General features: G+C 39.2%; 1 protein-coding gene across 3 annotated transcripts in view; it reads left to right on the top strand.

Moving 5' to 3' along the window:
- CSMD2 (CUB and Sushi multiple domains 2) overlaps positions 1 to 17550 on the top strand; it is a 1275366-nt gene that overhangs the window by 1138697 nt on the left and 119119 nt on the right. For all 3 annotated transcript variants that reach the window (XM_089673879.1, XM_089673878.1, XM_089673880.1), the window contains 6 exons: positions 3640 to 3736; positions 4511 to 4615; positions 5276 to 5394; positions 7423 to 7492; positions 10383 to 10499; positions 17192 to 17401. In XM_089673879.1, the coding sequence (XP_089530005.1) occupies positions 3640 to 3736; positions 4511 to 4615; positions 5276 to 5394; positions 7423 to 7492; positions 10383 to 10499; positions 17192 to 17401 (718 nt within the window). The remainder of the gene's footprint in view (positions 1 to 3639; positions 3737 to 4510; positions 4616 to 5275; positions 5395 to 7422; positions 7493 to 10382; positions 10500 to 17191; positions 17402 to 17550) is intronic.

The following is a 17550-nucleotide window of genomic DNA, read 5'->3' as shown; positions in this document are numbered from 1 at the left end:
TTTAACACTATAGCCAAATAAATAATATTTAGCTGATTACAATGAAATCACTCTGCAACTGTCCAGAATTATTCAAAGAAATAACACGTTAGACAGTTTTCAAATAATTTTGTTGCTTGAATGGCACAAAATAGACTGTACCTATTTTTGTGCAAATTTCCTTTTAGAAATAAATATTGTATATCTTGTTAGATCCAACAAGGATGCTATAATGTGCCTTTTTTTTAACTGGAAGCTAGACATTCTGACCCAGACAGCAAGTTGCCTAATTTCCATATATACAGCTGTTATGCTGCCATTGTTATGCTAATTAAGGATAATTTTCCATCTGTTAAAGTGGACCTTTCAGTAACTTAACAGGTTTGCTTGAATACATTCCTCACATGCCATTATATACAGCAGCAGTACAGTTTTGCAAGAAAAATAGTCTTTTTTTATTAAGGCCCCTTTCACATGGGCATGATGGTGAGGTAAATCCAGGAGGTTGAGGCGTGTTTTTAGCACAAATCAACTGCCTGGTAAAATTTGGCAACGGTGCCTTGATGGCCCCATCCACATTTCCACATCTACAATGCTTTGTTTTGTGCTGAAGCACAAAAAGTAGAGCGCGTGTTGTATTAGGCAGACAATGCTGCCTGCCAGCACTCCCCATAGAAGTGGGGACATAGTTGCACTGTGATGAAGAGTGATTTTAGTATGAAGCGTGCCAGAGGCTGCATATCACCTCATGATCGCCTCACAAAGCAGTTGTGAGTCAGCAGCTATGTCCATGTGAAAGGTGCCTAAGTCAGTAAGCTCTAGTAAGTATAGTATAGACTGGGCCTAGGTCTGGGAGCATCTTAGGAGATTGATGTAATCAGCAACTTAGCCTCCCCATTCATATTGTACATTGTCGGAGAGAGCTTGCAGTAGAAGCGCTGATCTGTTTGAGATAACACATTATTTAGCATGCATGTACTTAGCACTTATCTAAGAGAAGGTCCACTTTAAAGTGCACTGGTACCCAAACTATGAACATTAAAGTATGAACTTACACTCACCCGCCACTTTATTAAGTACACCTGTTCAATTTCTTGGTAACACAAATTGCTAATCAGCCAATCATGTGGCAGCAACTCAATTTATTTAGTCATCTAGACATGATGAAGACGACTTGCTGCAGTTTAAACCGAGTATCAGAATGGGGAAGAAAGGGGATTTAAGTGACTTCAAACATGGCATGGCTGTTGGTGCCAGGCGGGCTTGTCTGAGTATTTCAAAAACTACTGATCTACTGGGATTTTCATGCACAACCATCTCTAGGGTTTGCAGAGAATGGTCCAAAAAAGAGAAAATATCCCATGAGCGTCAGTTGTGTGGACGAAAATGCCTTGTTGATGTCAGAGGTCAGAGAAGAATGGGCAGACTGGTTCAAGATGATAGAAAGGCAACAGTAACTCACGTCAATATGGACCAAAATCTCTGAGGAATGTTTCCAACACCTTGTTAAATCAATGCCAGGAAGAGTTAAGTCAGTTCCAAAGGCAAAAGGTGATCCAGCCCGATACTAGCAAGGTGTACCTAATAAAGTGACTGGTGAGTGTATGTGGGGATTAGACTTAATGGAAAGGCACAAAGCTCCCTTTCTTTACAAAAACAGGATGTTTATTCCAAAACAGTAACAGCAGACAGGCATCAAAGTAGACATGTGAAACAGCAAAGCAAAGTTTCTGCTCAACTGAGCCTTACTAAGTCCATGTGCTGAACAAAGTCTCTTATTTCAGTTATGTCCTTTTTCTCAGAAAAGCAGGAGTTCATCAACAGGCTTTGGATACACTGGTAGTCATGCAGCAGCCTCCAGCTTTACAGTTCGGCATGTCTTTCTCTAAGCAGACACGCAGACCTTCCCTATCCTTGTTCAGCTGAATTAAATTAGTGAACTTGTTAGGAAGAAACCAAAATGTGGTCCTTGAGACTCAGAACACTATCCTGCTCAAATATCCACAGGGCTCCTATTGAAACCAACCCAGATGCATATTTTGTAAATATCATGGGATAAAGAACTATACTTCCTCACCCCAGGACCTGCTGGCTTCACTTTAAAATTATTATTTTTTTAAAAGTGCGGCTACATTCCTCCAATCAAACCCTTTCTTGACACTGTAGCCAATTTTACAGTCACCATGTTACACATATTATTAACATGCAGTACAAGAGCTTAACAAGCCATTTTTGACCTATCTAGCTGTATTGTGTTTACTGTGAAGTAACTCATTCTCAAAAAATTAGAACAAAGACTCATAAATTGGATTCTTTCTGTTTCTGATAGCTTGGAAACACCTGATGTGTGTTTATATTAGAGAGCTGGCAGACTGCCATAATTCTGCTCTCTACAGAAAGTAAAGGGGAAACAAGGTCTGTTACAACTTTTGAAGATGAATTTCTCCTAGACTGGCAAGCGTGTGACTAGCCTATATGTTATGAGGTACAGTCAGCTCCTGCTGGGTCATTGCGTCCCTGCTGTCCACCATATTGGCTGACCTGAATATATATTACATGTGCAGAATTTCAGAGTCAAAGTCCCACTTCCTAATTACAGTGACATGTGAACGGACATAAACAGGACACAGCAGGTTGTCAGACAGAATTGACAATCAAAGACTGTTGGTGGAGGTGGACTACTGGTGATAGAATGGCCACATAAAATACAGAACCCTGCCTCTTTCAAGAAGCTATATGATCAGCAGATGGCAGGCATTTCTAGTTGAATGACTTGGGATTGGTTTACCTATACGCTTGTTACTGTGGTTGCAACTCCCTGGAATTAGAGCTCCTTTCTACTAATGGAGCTAGTATTATGGAATGCAGAGTGCAAAGTTGCAGAAGAAAAAGATAATAATTTATATAATGTTTCTACTAACTAATAGTATTGTAGACTTTCTTGTGTAAATTACTGACATACTAGACATCAGTGTAGTGGGTATAGGTTTACTGCAGATAGTGTGCACACCTGTCAAGGTTGCATGATTTGGAATCTGTTAAGTGTATTTTCACCTTTGCATTGTGATATATGCATGCTAAGGCAAAATTTATATTTTGTACTAATGAAACTGTGCCTTGGTGTACTAAATTGCTTGTGTTAATCCATATGCATTACCTCATGTAAAAATAGTAGGGTCCTACTTGTCTGGGTCGGACACATGTAAAAGCAGTAGGGCCCTACTTGTCTGTGTCAGACACATGTAAAAATAGTAGGGTCTTACTTGTCTAGATAGGACACATGTAAAAGTATTAGGGTTCTACTTGTCTAGGTAGGAGTATTAGGATCCTTGTCTGGGTAGGACACGTAAATGTAGTAGGGTCCTACTTGTCTGGGTCAGACACATGTAAAAGTAGTAGGGTCCTATTTGTCTAGGTCGGACATGTGTAAACGTAGTAGTGTTTTACTTGTCTAGGTAGGACACATGTAAAAGTAGTAGTGTCCTACTTGTCTGGGTAGGACATGTATAAAAGTAGTACAGTAGGGTCCTACTTATCTCGATAGGACTTGTGTAAAAGTAGTAGAGTATTTAGTAGTAGAGTATTTTAGCCTTTGGACAATAATAGGAATATGTTTTTCTTATGTTGAGATACTGAAAGTCTTCACTGTGCTACTTCTAGATCCAGGTGATCAACTTTGTTACAGAGCAAAACTGGGACTCACTGGAAGTTTTTGATGGAGGAGACAACACTGCCACTATGCTAGGCAGTTTTTCAGGTACTTTTCACACAATTATAGTATATTATATGTTGCTGTTTATCATAGGTCGTGAATTAGTATTTTATCAATGTAAATATGCATCCTGCTAGATTACCTGTTTAAAGCCTAAATCTAGTCATTTTTATTTTTGCATTTTAATTTTGAATAGCGATAAAAGAATTATGTTTTTTGCCAGGATTTAATTTTTATCTGTGACCCCATTGGGGAGATTTTCCATGACTTATCCCTGTGATGCCTTTAGAAGAACTAGGGGAGAAATGTTGTTACTGAGGCAGGAAGGCACAAACAGAATTAAAAACATTGTAAGAAGTTTTGACTCTTGTTCACTCCCTTAATATGTTTTTTGTCTCCATTGAAGAGATTTTCCAGCACTTCCTGACCTGATAGAGGAAATTTCCCCAATAAGGGCACAAACGGCAATAAATACCTGACCCTTTGACTGAAGTTAAAAATACTAAAGAGATCAAAAACATGATAAATTGTATAAATCAAATATATATATATATATATATATATATATACAGTGTATACACTATATTGCCAAAAGTATTCCCAATAATTGTTAGTATTGATGCTTAGTGCCAAGCTTGCCTTGTAATACATATTTACATTAAATCCAGAGATCACTTGGAATAGTATGCAGATATAATCTCCTTTTTTTAATTAATTCTACAATATATTTCCGATTTTCATTTGCTGTGATTTTTTTTATAGTACATTATTAATAATATAAATTGTGATGTAGTAAGCAGCTATTTTCTTTTATTTCAGGAACCACCGTACCTGCATTGTTGAACAGCACATCAAACCAACTCTACCTACACTTCTTCTCAGATATAAGTGTATCTGCAGCTGGCTTTCATCTAGAGTATAAAAGTAAGATACAACACAGCAAAAACGAAATTGAAGTACATTTTTCCTGCACAGCTGGACCTGTTTCACTGGGATTAACACTCACTTTCCTACACATCTCTTAGAGTTGCATTTTTCTTTTTCTGGAAATCTAAATTCATTACCTTCTTTTCAGCTATGAAAAACACATTGCTGGATATTAGGTTAACACAAGGGGGGTAATTGAGGAAAATGAGCACAACATTAAGGAAACCTATTGCTGGAGAATTAGGTTGCCATGGTTGACCTCTCCTGCCAGTTGCTGATTCATTGGCTTTGACGTTTTCTAAATCACAGACCAAGAACATATACATAGATTAGGAGTTTTGATTTCACTCTAATATCTTAATATTCATGCATGTTCCAGGTCAGTGACACAGTAAGCAAGGAAGCCAGAGAAAGTCAATGGAATAATATATTTAGAAGGAGACCAGCAATGGCAGACCTCATACATCTCTTAGTACAGGTTTCCTTTAAAGTGGTGGCCTGATATGATGCAGCAACGTATGATTATTCATAATTTTCTATATACCTTAAAGTCTACATACAGTATCCCTCCACGTTCCTCCAACTTTACATTATTTCTTGCTTTTTTAGTTTTTTTATGTATATATAACTAATTTTCTTTTTTCTGGTGTTATTTAGCTGTGGGCCTTGCCAGCTGTCCAGAACCAGCTGTTCCCAGTAATGGAGTAAAGAATGGGGAAAGATACCTTGTGAACGATGTAGTCTCCTTTCAGTGTGAACCAGGATATACACTGCAGGTACTAAGGCATTGTGGATCCAGTAAGAAAGTCCTCAAGTACTATCATGTATTTTTGTTTTCCCCTTAAATATATTTTAGATGACCAATTAACTAAGCAAAAAGTGCTCGAGCATGGTTTCTTAGCATCAAAATGTTCCTGTAAAACCGTCACATTTTCTGTCCTTGGGGTACAATGCTCACAAGCTGCACTGTTACTCTGGAGAAGCGGTATTGTCACCCTATTGTTCTCTTCTGATTTGGACTACAAACACATCCCCATCAAAGAAGATGGCTGGGGAAGCTGATGTTTAGAGTTTCAATTCAGTGCATGGGAAGTTACAGGGACATCTGCATGGGAATTCATAAAGCATGTCTAAGACATTCTTTAGAATTACGATGTGACTCCACAAGACAAATGTTGGTGCAGGTGACAGATTCATGGACCTGTTGTAGACAGGTCCATGAATCTGGGGCATGCACAGAGCATGGAAGCACCCTCAATGCAACTGAGCTCTCTCCCTGCCGTTGCACCTGTCAGACAGCACAGTGACACTGCAGCTTCACTGTTTGCTAGGAGGCTGTCACCAATGAAGCTGACCGCACCCTTAAAAACCAGTGACAGGGAGAGGATAGCAGCTGCAAATAAGTTGCCCTATTAAGAACTTCCTGAATCAGACACACCTGTCAGTAAAAGGATTTCTAAATTTGGCACAGGCCATATTAAAGGGCAAATATGCGAGAAAATTGTCAGTAGTGTTTTATTGAATTTCCTCAATGATTTCTGACTCGATCAACAGGTATTTTTCTGTACTTGCACAAAATCTACTGTAAAAAGAAAACTAATGCAGCAACCACATCTAAGGACTAGTAAGCTGCTCTATATCATTTTTTCCTCTTGAGTTTAGATCAGGGGTGGGCAAACTTTTTGACTTGAGGGCCGCAATGGGTTCATATATTGGACCCGGGGGCCGGACCAAGAGTAGATGAATGATGTGTATGTGTCATCCATAGTAAGTATAGTAATATTCCCCCATAGTAAGCATAGTAATTCATCCCCCATATAGTAATTCATCCCCCATATAGTAATTCATCCCCCATAGTAATTCATCCCCCATATAGTAATTCATCCCCCATAGTAATTCCTCCCCCATATAGTAATTCATCCCCCATAGTAATTCATCCCCCATAGTAATTCATCCCCCATATAGTAATTCATTCCCCATATAGTAATTCATCCCCCATAGTAATTCATCCCCCATATAGTAATTCATCCCCCATAGTAATTCATCCCCCATATAGTAATTCATCCCCCATAGTAATTCATCCCCCATATAGTAATTTATCCCCCATAGTAATTCATCCCCCATATAGTAATTCATCCCCCATATAGTAATTCATCCCCCATAGTAATTCATCCCCCATATAGTAATTCATCCCTCATATAGTAATTCATCCCCCATAGTAATTCATCCCCCATATAGTAATTCATCCCCCATAGTAATTCATCCCCCATAGTAGTTCATCCCCCATATAGTAATTCATCCCCCATAGTAATTCATCCCCCATATAGTAATTCATCCTCCCTATAGTAATTCATCCCCCCTATAGTAATTCATCCCCCCTATAGTAATTCATTCCCCATATTAATTCATCCCCCATATTAATTCATCCCTCATATAGTATTTCATCCCCCACAGTACTATTCCCCCCCAAGTAGTAAGCCAAGTCCCCCCTGTGTCAATTCACTTACCTTTGCTCCGCGCGTTCCTCTCGCCGTGTTCCCGCGCCGTTCCGGTCTTCAGGGCGGACTGTGAGAGGAGCCTAGCTCCCCTCACGTTCCTCACGCTGCCCCGCCTACACACATTCTGACAGCCGATGTTTGCCACGCTCTGCTGGCCGGATTAAAAGGTCCGCCGGGTCGTATACGGCCTGCGGGCCATAGTTTGCCCATTGCTGGTTTAGATCATCTTTAATCAGTAATGTTTATTACTAGCAATATACAATATGGTGTGCAAACAGGATTTAATTTGTTGCATTAACTTTCCAGGGCCACTCACATATCTCATGTATGCCGGGAACAGTCAGGCGCTGGAATTATCCCCCACCTCTATGTATCGGTATGTAGAAATTATAGTCAAAACAACACTGACTTTTCATGGCAAAGTGCTTTCATAGTGCTTTTTTTTTTTATTCTAAACTGTTCTAAGATTATATATTTTCCACCAGGCTATGGTATTTTTTATGTATGAGCTTGTACCAAGTTGTATGTAAATTCCTTTCATTTGGGACTCCCTCTTCCCTTTATAGTACACTTTTGGCATTTATCTTTAATTCTTAGTATAACACTTAGTATACCTTGTTATATTTTATGTGTTTTTATATGTTTATTTGTGTACACTCCTGTTTTACTCATGAGTTTTGAAATAATGTGCTGTATTAAAGAAAGCATTTTTTTTAGTTTGCCCTTGGTATCTGTTATAAAATATAGATAATTTTTACACTACAACATATTTTTTAATTAAGGAAGCAATCCTCGGACATTGCCTGCACTGCATTAGGTACATTTCCAGATGCAGAATTTTATAATCATGTTTTCTTCCATCTTCTAATTGTTTAAATAGCAGTTACAGAATGCCAGGGGACTATTGGTTTTGAGTGGCCAAATTAGTAGAGTACAGTGCCTCGTTACCCATAGATTAAAAGGAGATAATGGAAAAGAATACAGCCATGATGGTCAGCAGCCTTAAAAGGTGCCATACGTGGCCTGAATTTCGGCTGATTCTTGCTGAAAGAAATTCAGCTAAAATTTGAGCTGTGGGTCAGCACCATCCAGTTCAACAAGTCATTATTAACAGCTGAAGAATACCTACATCCTATCAGATTGTCCTATGTCAATAAGACAAATAAAAATAAAGTGTGAATAGTCTCATAGTAATGCTTAATTGTACTTCACCACATTCTAATTTATGGAAGAGCTACCATTACTGTTGACTTAATTTAGAGCTATCATTGTTGCTGACTTAATGTATGGACAAACTACCATTTATACTGACTTAATGTATGGAAGAACTACCATTGTTTCTGATTTAAAGGTGCATGCCAGTTGAAATTAATAACAAATTTAACAACATATTTGAATCCACAACCAGGAAACATTGTTTGGCTGGCTCACCACGCCACCTCATTCATGAAAACTATCTTGTTACTATTAATCTGGTGATCTAAGAAAAGTGTTCCCATTCTCCCCACTTATGTTTCTCTGCTTCCTAGACAGGCTATGATGTAATATACTAGCATCCCTTGTTTTCTATTAGCTTCCATCTGCACATCATGGGTCCCATCTGGCGATGTTTCTGTCTGCTTATTTTCACCCTCCATACCACTTTTTTGGTATGATTCACCTTCTGTGCTGGCAATCAGGAGCTTCGGTACTGCTCCTGACTGACAGCTTTGTAGTCTCATTTAGGAGTTAGTCAGGGGAGAGTGCCAGTTTAAGGCCTCAGTTGACCTCCTCTCGTCAGGAAAGGGATGGGAGTGGAAGTTCTTACTAATAAACCTATATTGTTTCCTGAATATAATTAACAGTTTGAAGCAGGTTGCCTGAAATTTTGTTTTAACTTAATTATCTGTGTATTACTATGAATAAATTTAGAAGGTTGCAGAGAACAAAAATGCTATGTAATTTACCCCTGCTGATTCTCTGTAGGAGTATACAGAGGATTCAGACCCAGCCTAGGTTAGGTCCACACGGATGATTTTTAGTAGTTTTGGTCATGTGGGATGGTGCAGCATGTGCGGTGACAGCAGTAAACACACAGAGGCCTGAGATGCAGAAACCGATGTATTGCATAACTAGTAAACAGTACAACAGGACGACAGGGGAAGGTCACCTGGCCGTGAACTTACAACAATTTGAGCCGAGAGTCAGCGTTGAGTAAGCCCAAAATTAAGACAGCACCTGTCAAGGAAAGCAAATTTTGGCCTGGCTGGTCCAATCCAAAGGGGAGCATTCTGAATATAAAGAAGCAGGCTCTAAGCTTTCCTTTCTCCTCTGGGACCTCTCCCTGCCACTAGAGTGCTGTCCCTGACAGATGGGTATGCTGTCCCTATCAGGGGCGGACTGACCATTTGGAAACTCGGGCACTGCCCGAGGGCCCGGGGTCAGTAAGGGGCCCCATGAGATGCCCCTGGTACCTTTTTCATAGGCTTTTTTGAGTTTGGGCAAGGACACAGGGCTCCATGATCCCCTATTGCCCGGGGGCCCCATGAGTTGTCAGTCCGCCCCTGGTCCCTATACTAACAACTGCACACCACAATCCTGGGGCAGGGACTTTAAAAGACTCTGCATGAACCAAGATTGATACCAGGGTGACCTAGATTCAGCGTAGCCAACAGGAATACTGCCCCAGGGGACCAAGGGAATCATAGAGAAACTCAGTTTCTCTTTACTTCCTCCTCTAGCTGTAGTGCTGTTCTGGACTATTTGCACCTGCAGTGGACAATTTAGACTGCACCTGCTTACATTCATGCTACTAAAATATCATGATATTGATATAGTTGTTTGCAGCACATACCTTTTATTATAAGTTGCTACATATGCAATTTTCAATTGTGTGACTGAGCTACTTAGTCACACCATTCCAAATCAAACTGGGTAAATTAGTATTAGGCTGGTTAAAAAAATCCTTGGTAAAAGTTATAAAAATAAATTGCCTTTTCATTACTGAGGGATGCATTGTGGAATTTTTTGGAGTAGCAATATAGCTACAATGTTTCATTGAAGTTATTTGCATTGGTTGGCAACTGTATTCTGTAGTTCCTTTATGCTTTTTTGCCCTTGACACAGTGTTTTAATTTGAATTTGGTCTAGGCTGTATGTGGTTTATGTTCTCCAGTTTAATCTCCCTTGTTGTTTACCATCCATCTTTGTTACAGATATTCCACTCTGTCTTACTTTTAGAAATTTAACACAGCACAATTTCTTCTTCTCTCCACTCCCTCCCCCAGCTCAGTGTGGAGGAGTTACAGAAGACATGGAAGGTGTCATTCTGAGTCCTGGATTCCCAGGAAACTATCCCAGTAATTTGGACTGCACCTGGAAGATCTCTTTACCAGTGGGATTTGGTGAGTGACAGCACAGTCACATTTCATATACAGCAACTTCAGTATGGCAACACCTGCCTAATCAACTGTGACAGCAGAGGTTATCAGATTTTATTTGATGGAGATAGATAGTGCTTATCATGGGAAGGTTTATGCTGTATGGAAGATGATAAATGTTTTTAAGTTGCAGTTTACGCACTGCTTATATTTTCCTATACATGCAACTGGTTTCAATTAACAGTTTAGAGAAAAATCTGAAACATGGGCCAAAATGCTCACCTGATTATTATCTTGCTTCATTGTACTAAACAATTTGCATACCTGAATGTTTAAACGTACTGTACTGTTGTACGAATGTACTGTTTAAACATACATATTCATTTTGACTTTTATCTCGCTTGCAGCTAGATGGTTTGTGATTGTAAATTAAAATTTAAGTCTATTTTCTATACACAGCATTAGAGATTTAGGTGGGTTTAGACTCAGGCAACCTTATTTTTCAAACTGTACAAGACGAGTCAATGGTGAATAGTAAAAAACAAACAAAATTCCAGACAAGTGCTATAGCCTAGAGGTGACCTATGTTGTGGAGTTCAGTTTCAAAGCAAAAGAGACATTCTCAAAAGGTTAATTTTCCAGGCTTGCCCAAGCCTTGCTGCTTCCAAGTTCTAAAACGTTGATAAAGGAGGCCACGCCCTTTGAAACGCATGATCATAGCAACGGCATTGCCACCCAATCAGCGCCCTGCTCTGTATCTCACATGCTAAAGAGGGCGGCACCGATTTATCCGGATGCCGAAAGAGTACCTGTTATGGAGAACTGTCAGCATGTGTGGGAGAGAGAGAAGCGGCTGCTCGTACGGAGTATATACACACACACTACCTTCACTGTCATGAGAGTCTTACCCTGGAGATAATGTGAGGAGTTGGTTGCTTTGTATTCCGGCGATGTTTCAGGATGACATGCCATGTACAAGTCATTTATTGTGAGTGCATTTAGTTTGAGTTTTTTAACTTTTTATTTTTTATATTAAAGGGTATTGCACCAGAGCCTGTGCACTCTCTCTTTTTATTTGATTTCAATGGTGAGTAGTATAGAACATACAGTGGGCACTCTGCAGCTACTCTCTTTCCTAGGCCCACCTCTTTGTCTGTGCTGCAGGACTATGTGACTGCAAGGTAGCCATCATTAATAGAGAAGCAACCCAATGCAAAGCAGCTCCTCCTGTTCCAAGACTAAACACCTTAATATTACTTTGGTGATGTCCATAGGCACTATCATATGTGTAGAACTACTTTGATTCTTCTAATCATGACTCATATGCTAAAGATTTTTTTTTTTTTAACGTTTGATTTGTCACATTAAACCATGCCAATAAATCCATGTTAGAAAGCCACAATTAAGATACTTAAGATTTGAAGTATAAGTCCGCTTTAAAAAAAAAACTAAAGGCAGATGTGCTAATCATTCCAGTTGCCTGCTGTCCAGTTTTTTCATCCAAATCATTAAGAGGATTTAGGTTTCAGTTAGCTTGGCACCTTGTTTTATGAAATAATATCTTTTGTTAATTGAAAATTACCACCACACACAGAAGTTCTGGAAAATGAACACATCTGGTTATTAAACCATATGTATTTATTCCATTTCATTCTAACAAAGAGAAAGATTGAGGAAGGGAAAGTAAGCGGGGCAATGAGCTAATTAAATATTAATGTGGTCAATGTGTGGAATTAATTGTGTGCATGCCATCAAGCACAAAATAGTTTTACCAGCTAATTAAAGATGTGGCGTTCCTTAACTCTTTGCCTTCTGTTTGGTGTGATACTTGATTTTTAATGATCTTAAAGATACAAAGTTATAAAGAGAAATATAACTTGGCATAGGTTTACCCACATAACGCTGTGGTGCTGGTGTTCAGAAATTTAATTTACCAATACAAAACAATTTTCTATGACCCATACTATAGACAGCAATGTAGGAAGAATTTTTGGTACATATTTGACCAATGGTCATGTATGTGTAGAGATGGGTGTCAGCCAAGCCAGCCTTAAACTATATGTCCCAGTGAAACAAGGCACAATTGCTGGCCTGCATTAATTGGCTTTTGTCTAACTTTCGTCAGCAAGATTTTGTCAATGTTTAATGCTGTACACATCAGATGTTTAAAGAACACCAACAAATTTTTCTAGCTACATGTAAAATCTTTAAATTTAGTGTTTAGAAGGGCACCCCAATGAACAGTTACAGTAGCAGGTAAAGCACCTGTACTGCAGTGCACCACAAGGCATATGGCATATATGGTTGCAAGCTGCTTTAAAAGAAGGGGCCTTACCTGATTTCTGGGCTTTTGCCATTTATTGGCAGCCAGTTCATAATGAATGAGGTACATTATTGCAACATGTGTTAACCCACATGAAATAACAAATCACAGCAGTTCAAATAAAAGCGAATGGGCCCTAGAAAATATGATATAAAATGTTCCTCCAATACTACCACCCCAGTTCACCAATTTATGGTGACACCTGCTTGCCCTTCAGCATTGTGGAGGTACTTTAACAGAAGTCACCAAAAATGGCAAACCTCAATGCCCAGAAGCAGGTATTTTCAGATGGTTACCAGCTGTTTTCTGGTGAACCAGTAAAGAGACCTTTTAGATCCTTTACCCATTCACCGATTTATAGGGGTAGGCAAATGGTTTAAAACAAAAACAAGCACCAGAAAAACATTCATTTTATCTTTTTTTTTTTTTTTTAAGTGTCTGTACATAATGCACCAAAAGTCAAGTACATGTTTTAGACAGGTACACAAGTTTGGAGCAAATTGTGCCACTTTTAGAACGCAAGGAAGATACCTAAGCAGAATCTGTCTGTGCCAGTCTTTATGAATTCCAGGGACTGTACTTGATCCTGCAGTTTCCTACCTGTCTTTATTGGGTACCAGTGCTTTAGATAAGTTACCCATTTTGGAACTTGCCTCTCTTTTTCTCAGTTTTCCCATTTCTGAGGAAGGATCTATTTGTAAAAGCTTGTTTAAGAATGCAAATCACCATTTGTATTCATTTGTTTTGCACATTCCTTTGTTTTATATCCATTTTTAATGTTGTGATGCAGTTTAAAGTGAGAAACTAGATTTTGAGATATACATTTACAGGATTAAAGGATAGGTTCAAATTCTGTTAAAAAAAAAATACACATTTTTTTTTTGCAGGTAAAAAAATGGGTATTTATTATTTGTTTTTGCATTGAAGCCTTTTAAATTGTAACATAGGTTGCAGGGGGAGGATCCCCCGCCCACTATTACAAAACGGGGAGCGCCAGTGGCTGGAGGTGGGTCACTAGGAGCATGTTACATGTTACCTGCTAAATATTGGGGTGTATCCTAATTATGTGCGCAGTGTGTTTGGTAGTCCTATGTGTTCTAAGTCTGTTTTGGTTTAAAAAATCTTTCACTATCAGTCTTTTTTTTTTTGCACTCACATTAAAAAATATTTTTAAACCTGGAGACAGCCACTATCTAAAAATTATATTGATATATCAATGCAAGTATGTATACAGTATGTAATAGACAGCACTAATAGAAATGCCCTATTCAAAACCCTTATAAAAGTGTAATCAATAAAGTGCAAACTAACCATTCTATGGGTAAATATATACCGCACTGAAGTGCTTTGTGCTGTGCAAAAAATTATGTATATACCTATATAACATTTCATACACTAAAAATTAATGTGCAAAAAATCTATGAAAATTTCTATCCAAACGTCAAATATACAGTCACCGGCCCAGGGGCGGACTGACCATTTGGAAACTCGGGCACTGCCCGAGGGCCCAGGGTCGGTAGGGGGCCCCATGAGATGCCCTTGGTACCTTTTTCATAGGCATTTTTGAGTTTGGGCAAGGACACAGGGACCCCATGATCCCCTATTGTCCGGGGGCCCCATGAGTTGTCAGTATGCCCCTGCAGCAGCCACTTTATTAGGTACACCTGTTTAATTGCTTGGTAACCAGGGGCGGACTGACAACTCATGGGGCCCCAGAGGCTCACCAAAATTAGATAATAAAAGATTTTGAAAAATGTTGCCTGCTATGATGAGTCTCGATTTCAGCTGTGACATTAAGATGGTAGGATCAGAATTTGGCATAAACAATATGAAAGCATGGGTCTATCCTGCCTTGTAACAACAGTCCAGGCTGGTGGTGGAATATCGTTTAAATGTCTAGGCCTACCTGAGTATTGCTGCTGACCATGTCCATCCCTTTATGATTACAGTGTACCCATCTTCTGATGTATACTTCCAGCAGGATAATGCATCATGTTACAAAGCTCAAACCATCTCAAACTTGTTTCTTCACCATGACAATGAGTTCACTGTATTCCAATGGCCTCCAGCAGTCACCAGATCTCAATACAGCAGAGCACCTTGGGATGTGGTGGAACAGGAGATTAGCATCATGGATGTGCAGCCAACAAATCTGCAGCACTGCCTGATGCTATCATGACAATATGCACTAAACTCTCTGAAGAATGTTCACCTTAGATTCACCTTGTTGTATCTATGCCACAAAGGATTAAGGCAATTCTGAAGGTAAAAGGGGGTCTAACACAGTACTAGCAAGGTGTACCTAAAGTAACTTTTTCCTGGCTATAGCAGCCTATAAAGACATCAGAAACCAGGAGTGACTAAATCTGTGTTGCATCCAGGTTCCAGCTAGGGAAGATCAGCAAAATAATGTTTGCTGGTCTCCCCCCCCCCCCCTTTACCCAGAGACACCTGCCATTTGGATGATTATCCCACAGGGGGGATTGAAGAGCCTAAGAAACATAAGAAGCATAATGATGGGCGAATGTACCGGGGTCAGTGGAATGATTAGGCAGCTATACAGCCGCTGGATTGTTTTCACCTGAAAGCCAACAGTTGGCTTACTAGATTTACATGCATTCAGGAGCAGCCGGGTGTGTGTGTAAACACCTCTCTGCCCCTTGATGTATGATATATGTCCGTGGCAGTAAAAGGGTTAAACTCTGCTTCTCATTTTCAAATCCCTCACTTTGGTGAAGGCCCTCTCTGACATGACACATGCAGCAGGGTAGCTTAGAACCTCAAGTGCATATTGGGCCACCATCAGCCAATGGTACATTCTTGGCATCCAGTAGTCCATGGACATGTTCACTTTTAGTTGCCTTGCCATCTCTCCTGCTGCTTGCTTTATAAAGACAGGGAAAACATTGCAAAAAAAAATTGTAATGAAGTATTGAAAAATGGCTGGGCCTGGACCAATGTTTGGCTCTCATACGTATATACACATATTACATATCACTGCAAACAGTAAAGTGAAAATAATAATTTTAGGCCCATTTGGCTCCCATCACCATCAAAGGTCAGATCTCTTCTGTGAGATGAGCATTGATAGTGGCCCTTTCTTGGAAGGAACCATTTTTTTTTATTTTTGTGTTGTTGAGTGTTGTTGAGGCCTAGGACTTTCTTCTTGTCTAAGGCAAGTCCTCAGTTTGCATTGCTGCCCCTGCCTGTGTTTGCTTAACTAGAGCTGGGATGGCATTACAAGGGGCAAAAAAAAAAATTTAAATTATAACAAAATATAAATATGTAAATTATGTTAAAAATGTGATGGTGAGTAGCAAAATGCTTGAAACTATCAAAGTTTAGGTTTCTGCATTTTCTTTGTTGTTTCAGAGATTACAATATAAGACAAGACCTAATCTTGTATTTTCTGTGCTTCAGAAATGGCCTTTTGAACCTGTTGCAGAAATATTTGGTCCCTACTCTCACCTACAAAGTGGTATTCCGTGTAGCCGTCACCTCTGAGAGGAAAGTGTCTAAGCTAGTGGCTTTATCTTACATAGAACCTTTTTTTGGTTTTGCATAGAGACAAGGTGGTGTTGAGGCCTATAATTTCTTCTTGGCTAAGGTAGTACACAGCTTGCCCTGCCATCCCTGTCTGTGTTTGCTTGACCAGGAAAAAAATAGAAATTGGAAAAAAAGTAAAAGTTATAGGTATAAAAAAATCAATATGTAGATAATGTTGAAAGTGGTACCAAAGTAATTTTTTTGCCATCTAAAGTCATTTTTTGCCATCTGTGTCCCATTGTGAAGATTTCCCATAGCTAAAACAGGAAATGAAAAAAATCCATTCAGAGTAAGGGAATCTCTAGTTGTCATCACGGCCACCGGTACTAGTGTTCCCATTGGATGATTTCCCCTCTATTCCTGTTCTGGTGACAACCCAAAATTGAGATTTCCGTCCACTTTAACTTTTGTTGATAATGGTAAACAGGACAAATAGAGAGGGTGAAGCTCCCTACAGGTCACAGACAGAGAGAACCTGACAAGTGTTCTAATCCCTCTTCACTCTATTCAAAACTTAAAAAAAAAAAGGTTTCCTTCAGTTCTACTTTAACAACACTGTCCAAACACAGGATGAGACAGAGACAGGATTTGGTTGCTTTCCCTAAATGCAGTAGAGAAAAGTCACATCTCTGGGCTGGCTGTGCAGCAGAGCTGTGTAAACCTCAGGAGTGAATGGACAGATAAAACAGTTTTCTTTTCAGATAAAACACGTTTTGTTTTATATCGGTGCATTTAACTGTTTGCCTGAATGTTATTGTACCAAAACAAAAAACATGACATCATATACTTTAATTTCACATTTATTTGGTGCATCTTCTTTTGACTCAAATAATTTTTCTTGTCACAGGAGCTCATATTCAGTTTCTGAGCTTTTCAAGTGAAGCCAATCATGACTTTGTGGAGATTCGCAATGGCCCTCATGAAACCAGCAGTGTGATTGGTCGGTTTAGTGGATCAGAAACACCTGGCAACCTTCTTTCTACATCCCATGAAACCTCTATTTATTTTCATAGTGACCATTCCCAGAACAAACCTGGATTTAAGCTTGAATATCAAGGTAAGAATTAGTAAATTGTATTTTGTTCCTTACAAGTACAGTTTTATGGTGTAAAATATGAAGGCATGTATTAAAAAAACAAGATAAAGGCCCAACCGGTGCTAGGTCAAAAAGGATTAAAGTCTAGCCTGCACTCGTTCCCTCGGACT

The sequence above is a fragment of the Staurois parvus genome, unplaced genomic scaffold (genome assembly GCF_062004578.1).
Source record: "Staurois parvus isolate SC_StPar_1 unplaced genomic scaffold, SC_StPar_1.0 ptg000145l, whole genome shotgun sequence".
Lineage (NCBI taxonomy): Eukaryota > Metazoa > Chordata > Amphibia > Anura > Ranidae > Staurois > Staurois parvus.
Note: the sequence above shows the minus strand (reverse complement) of the source record. Positions and strands in the feature narration are given on the sequence as shown.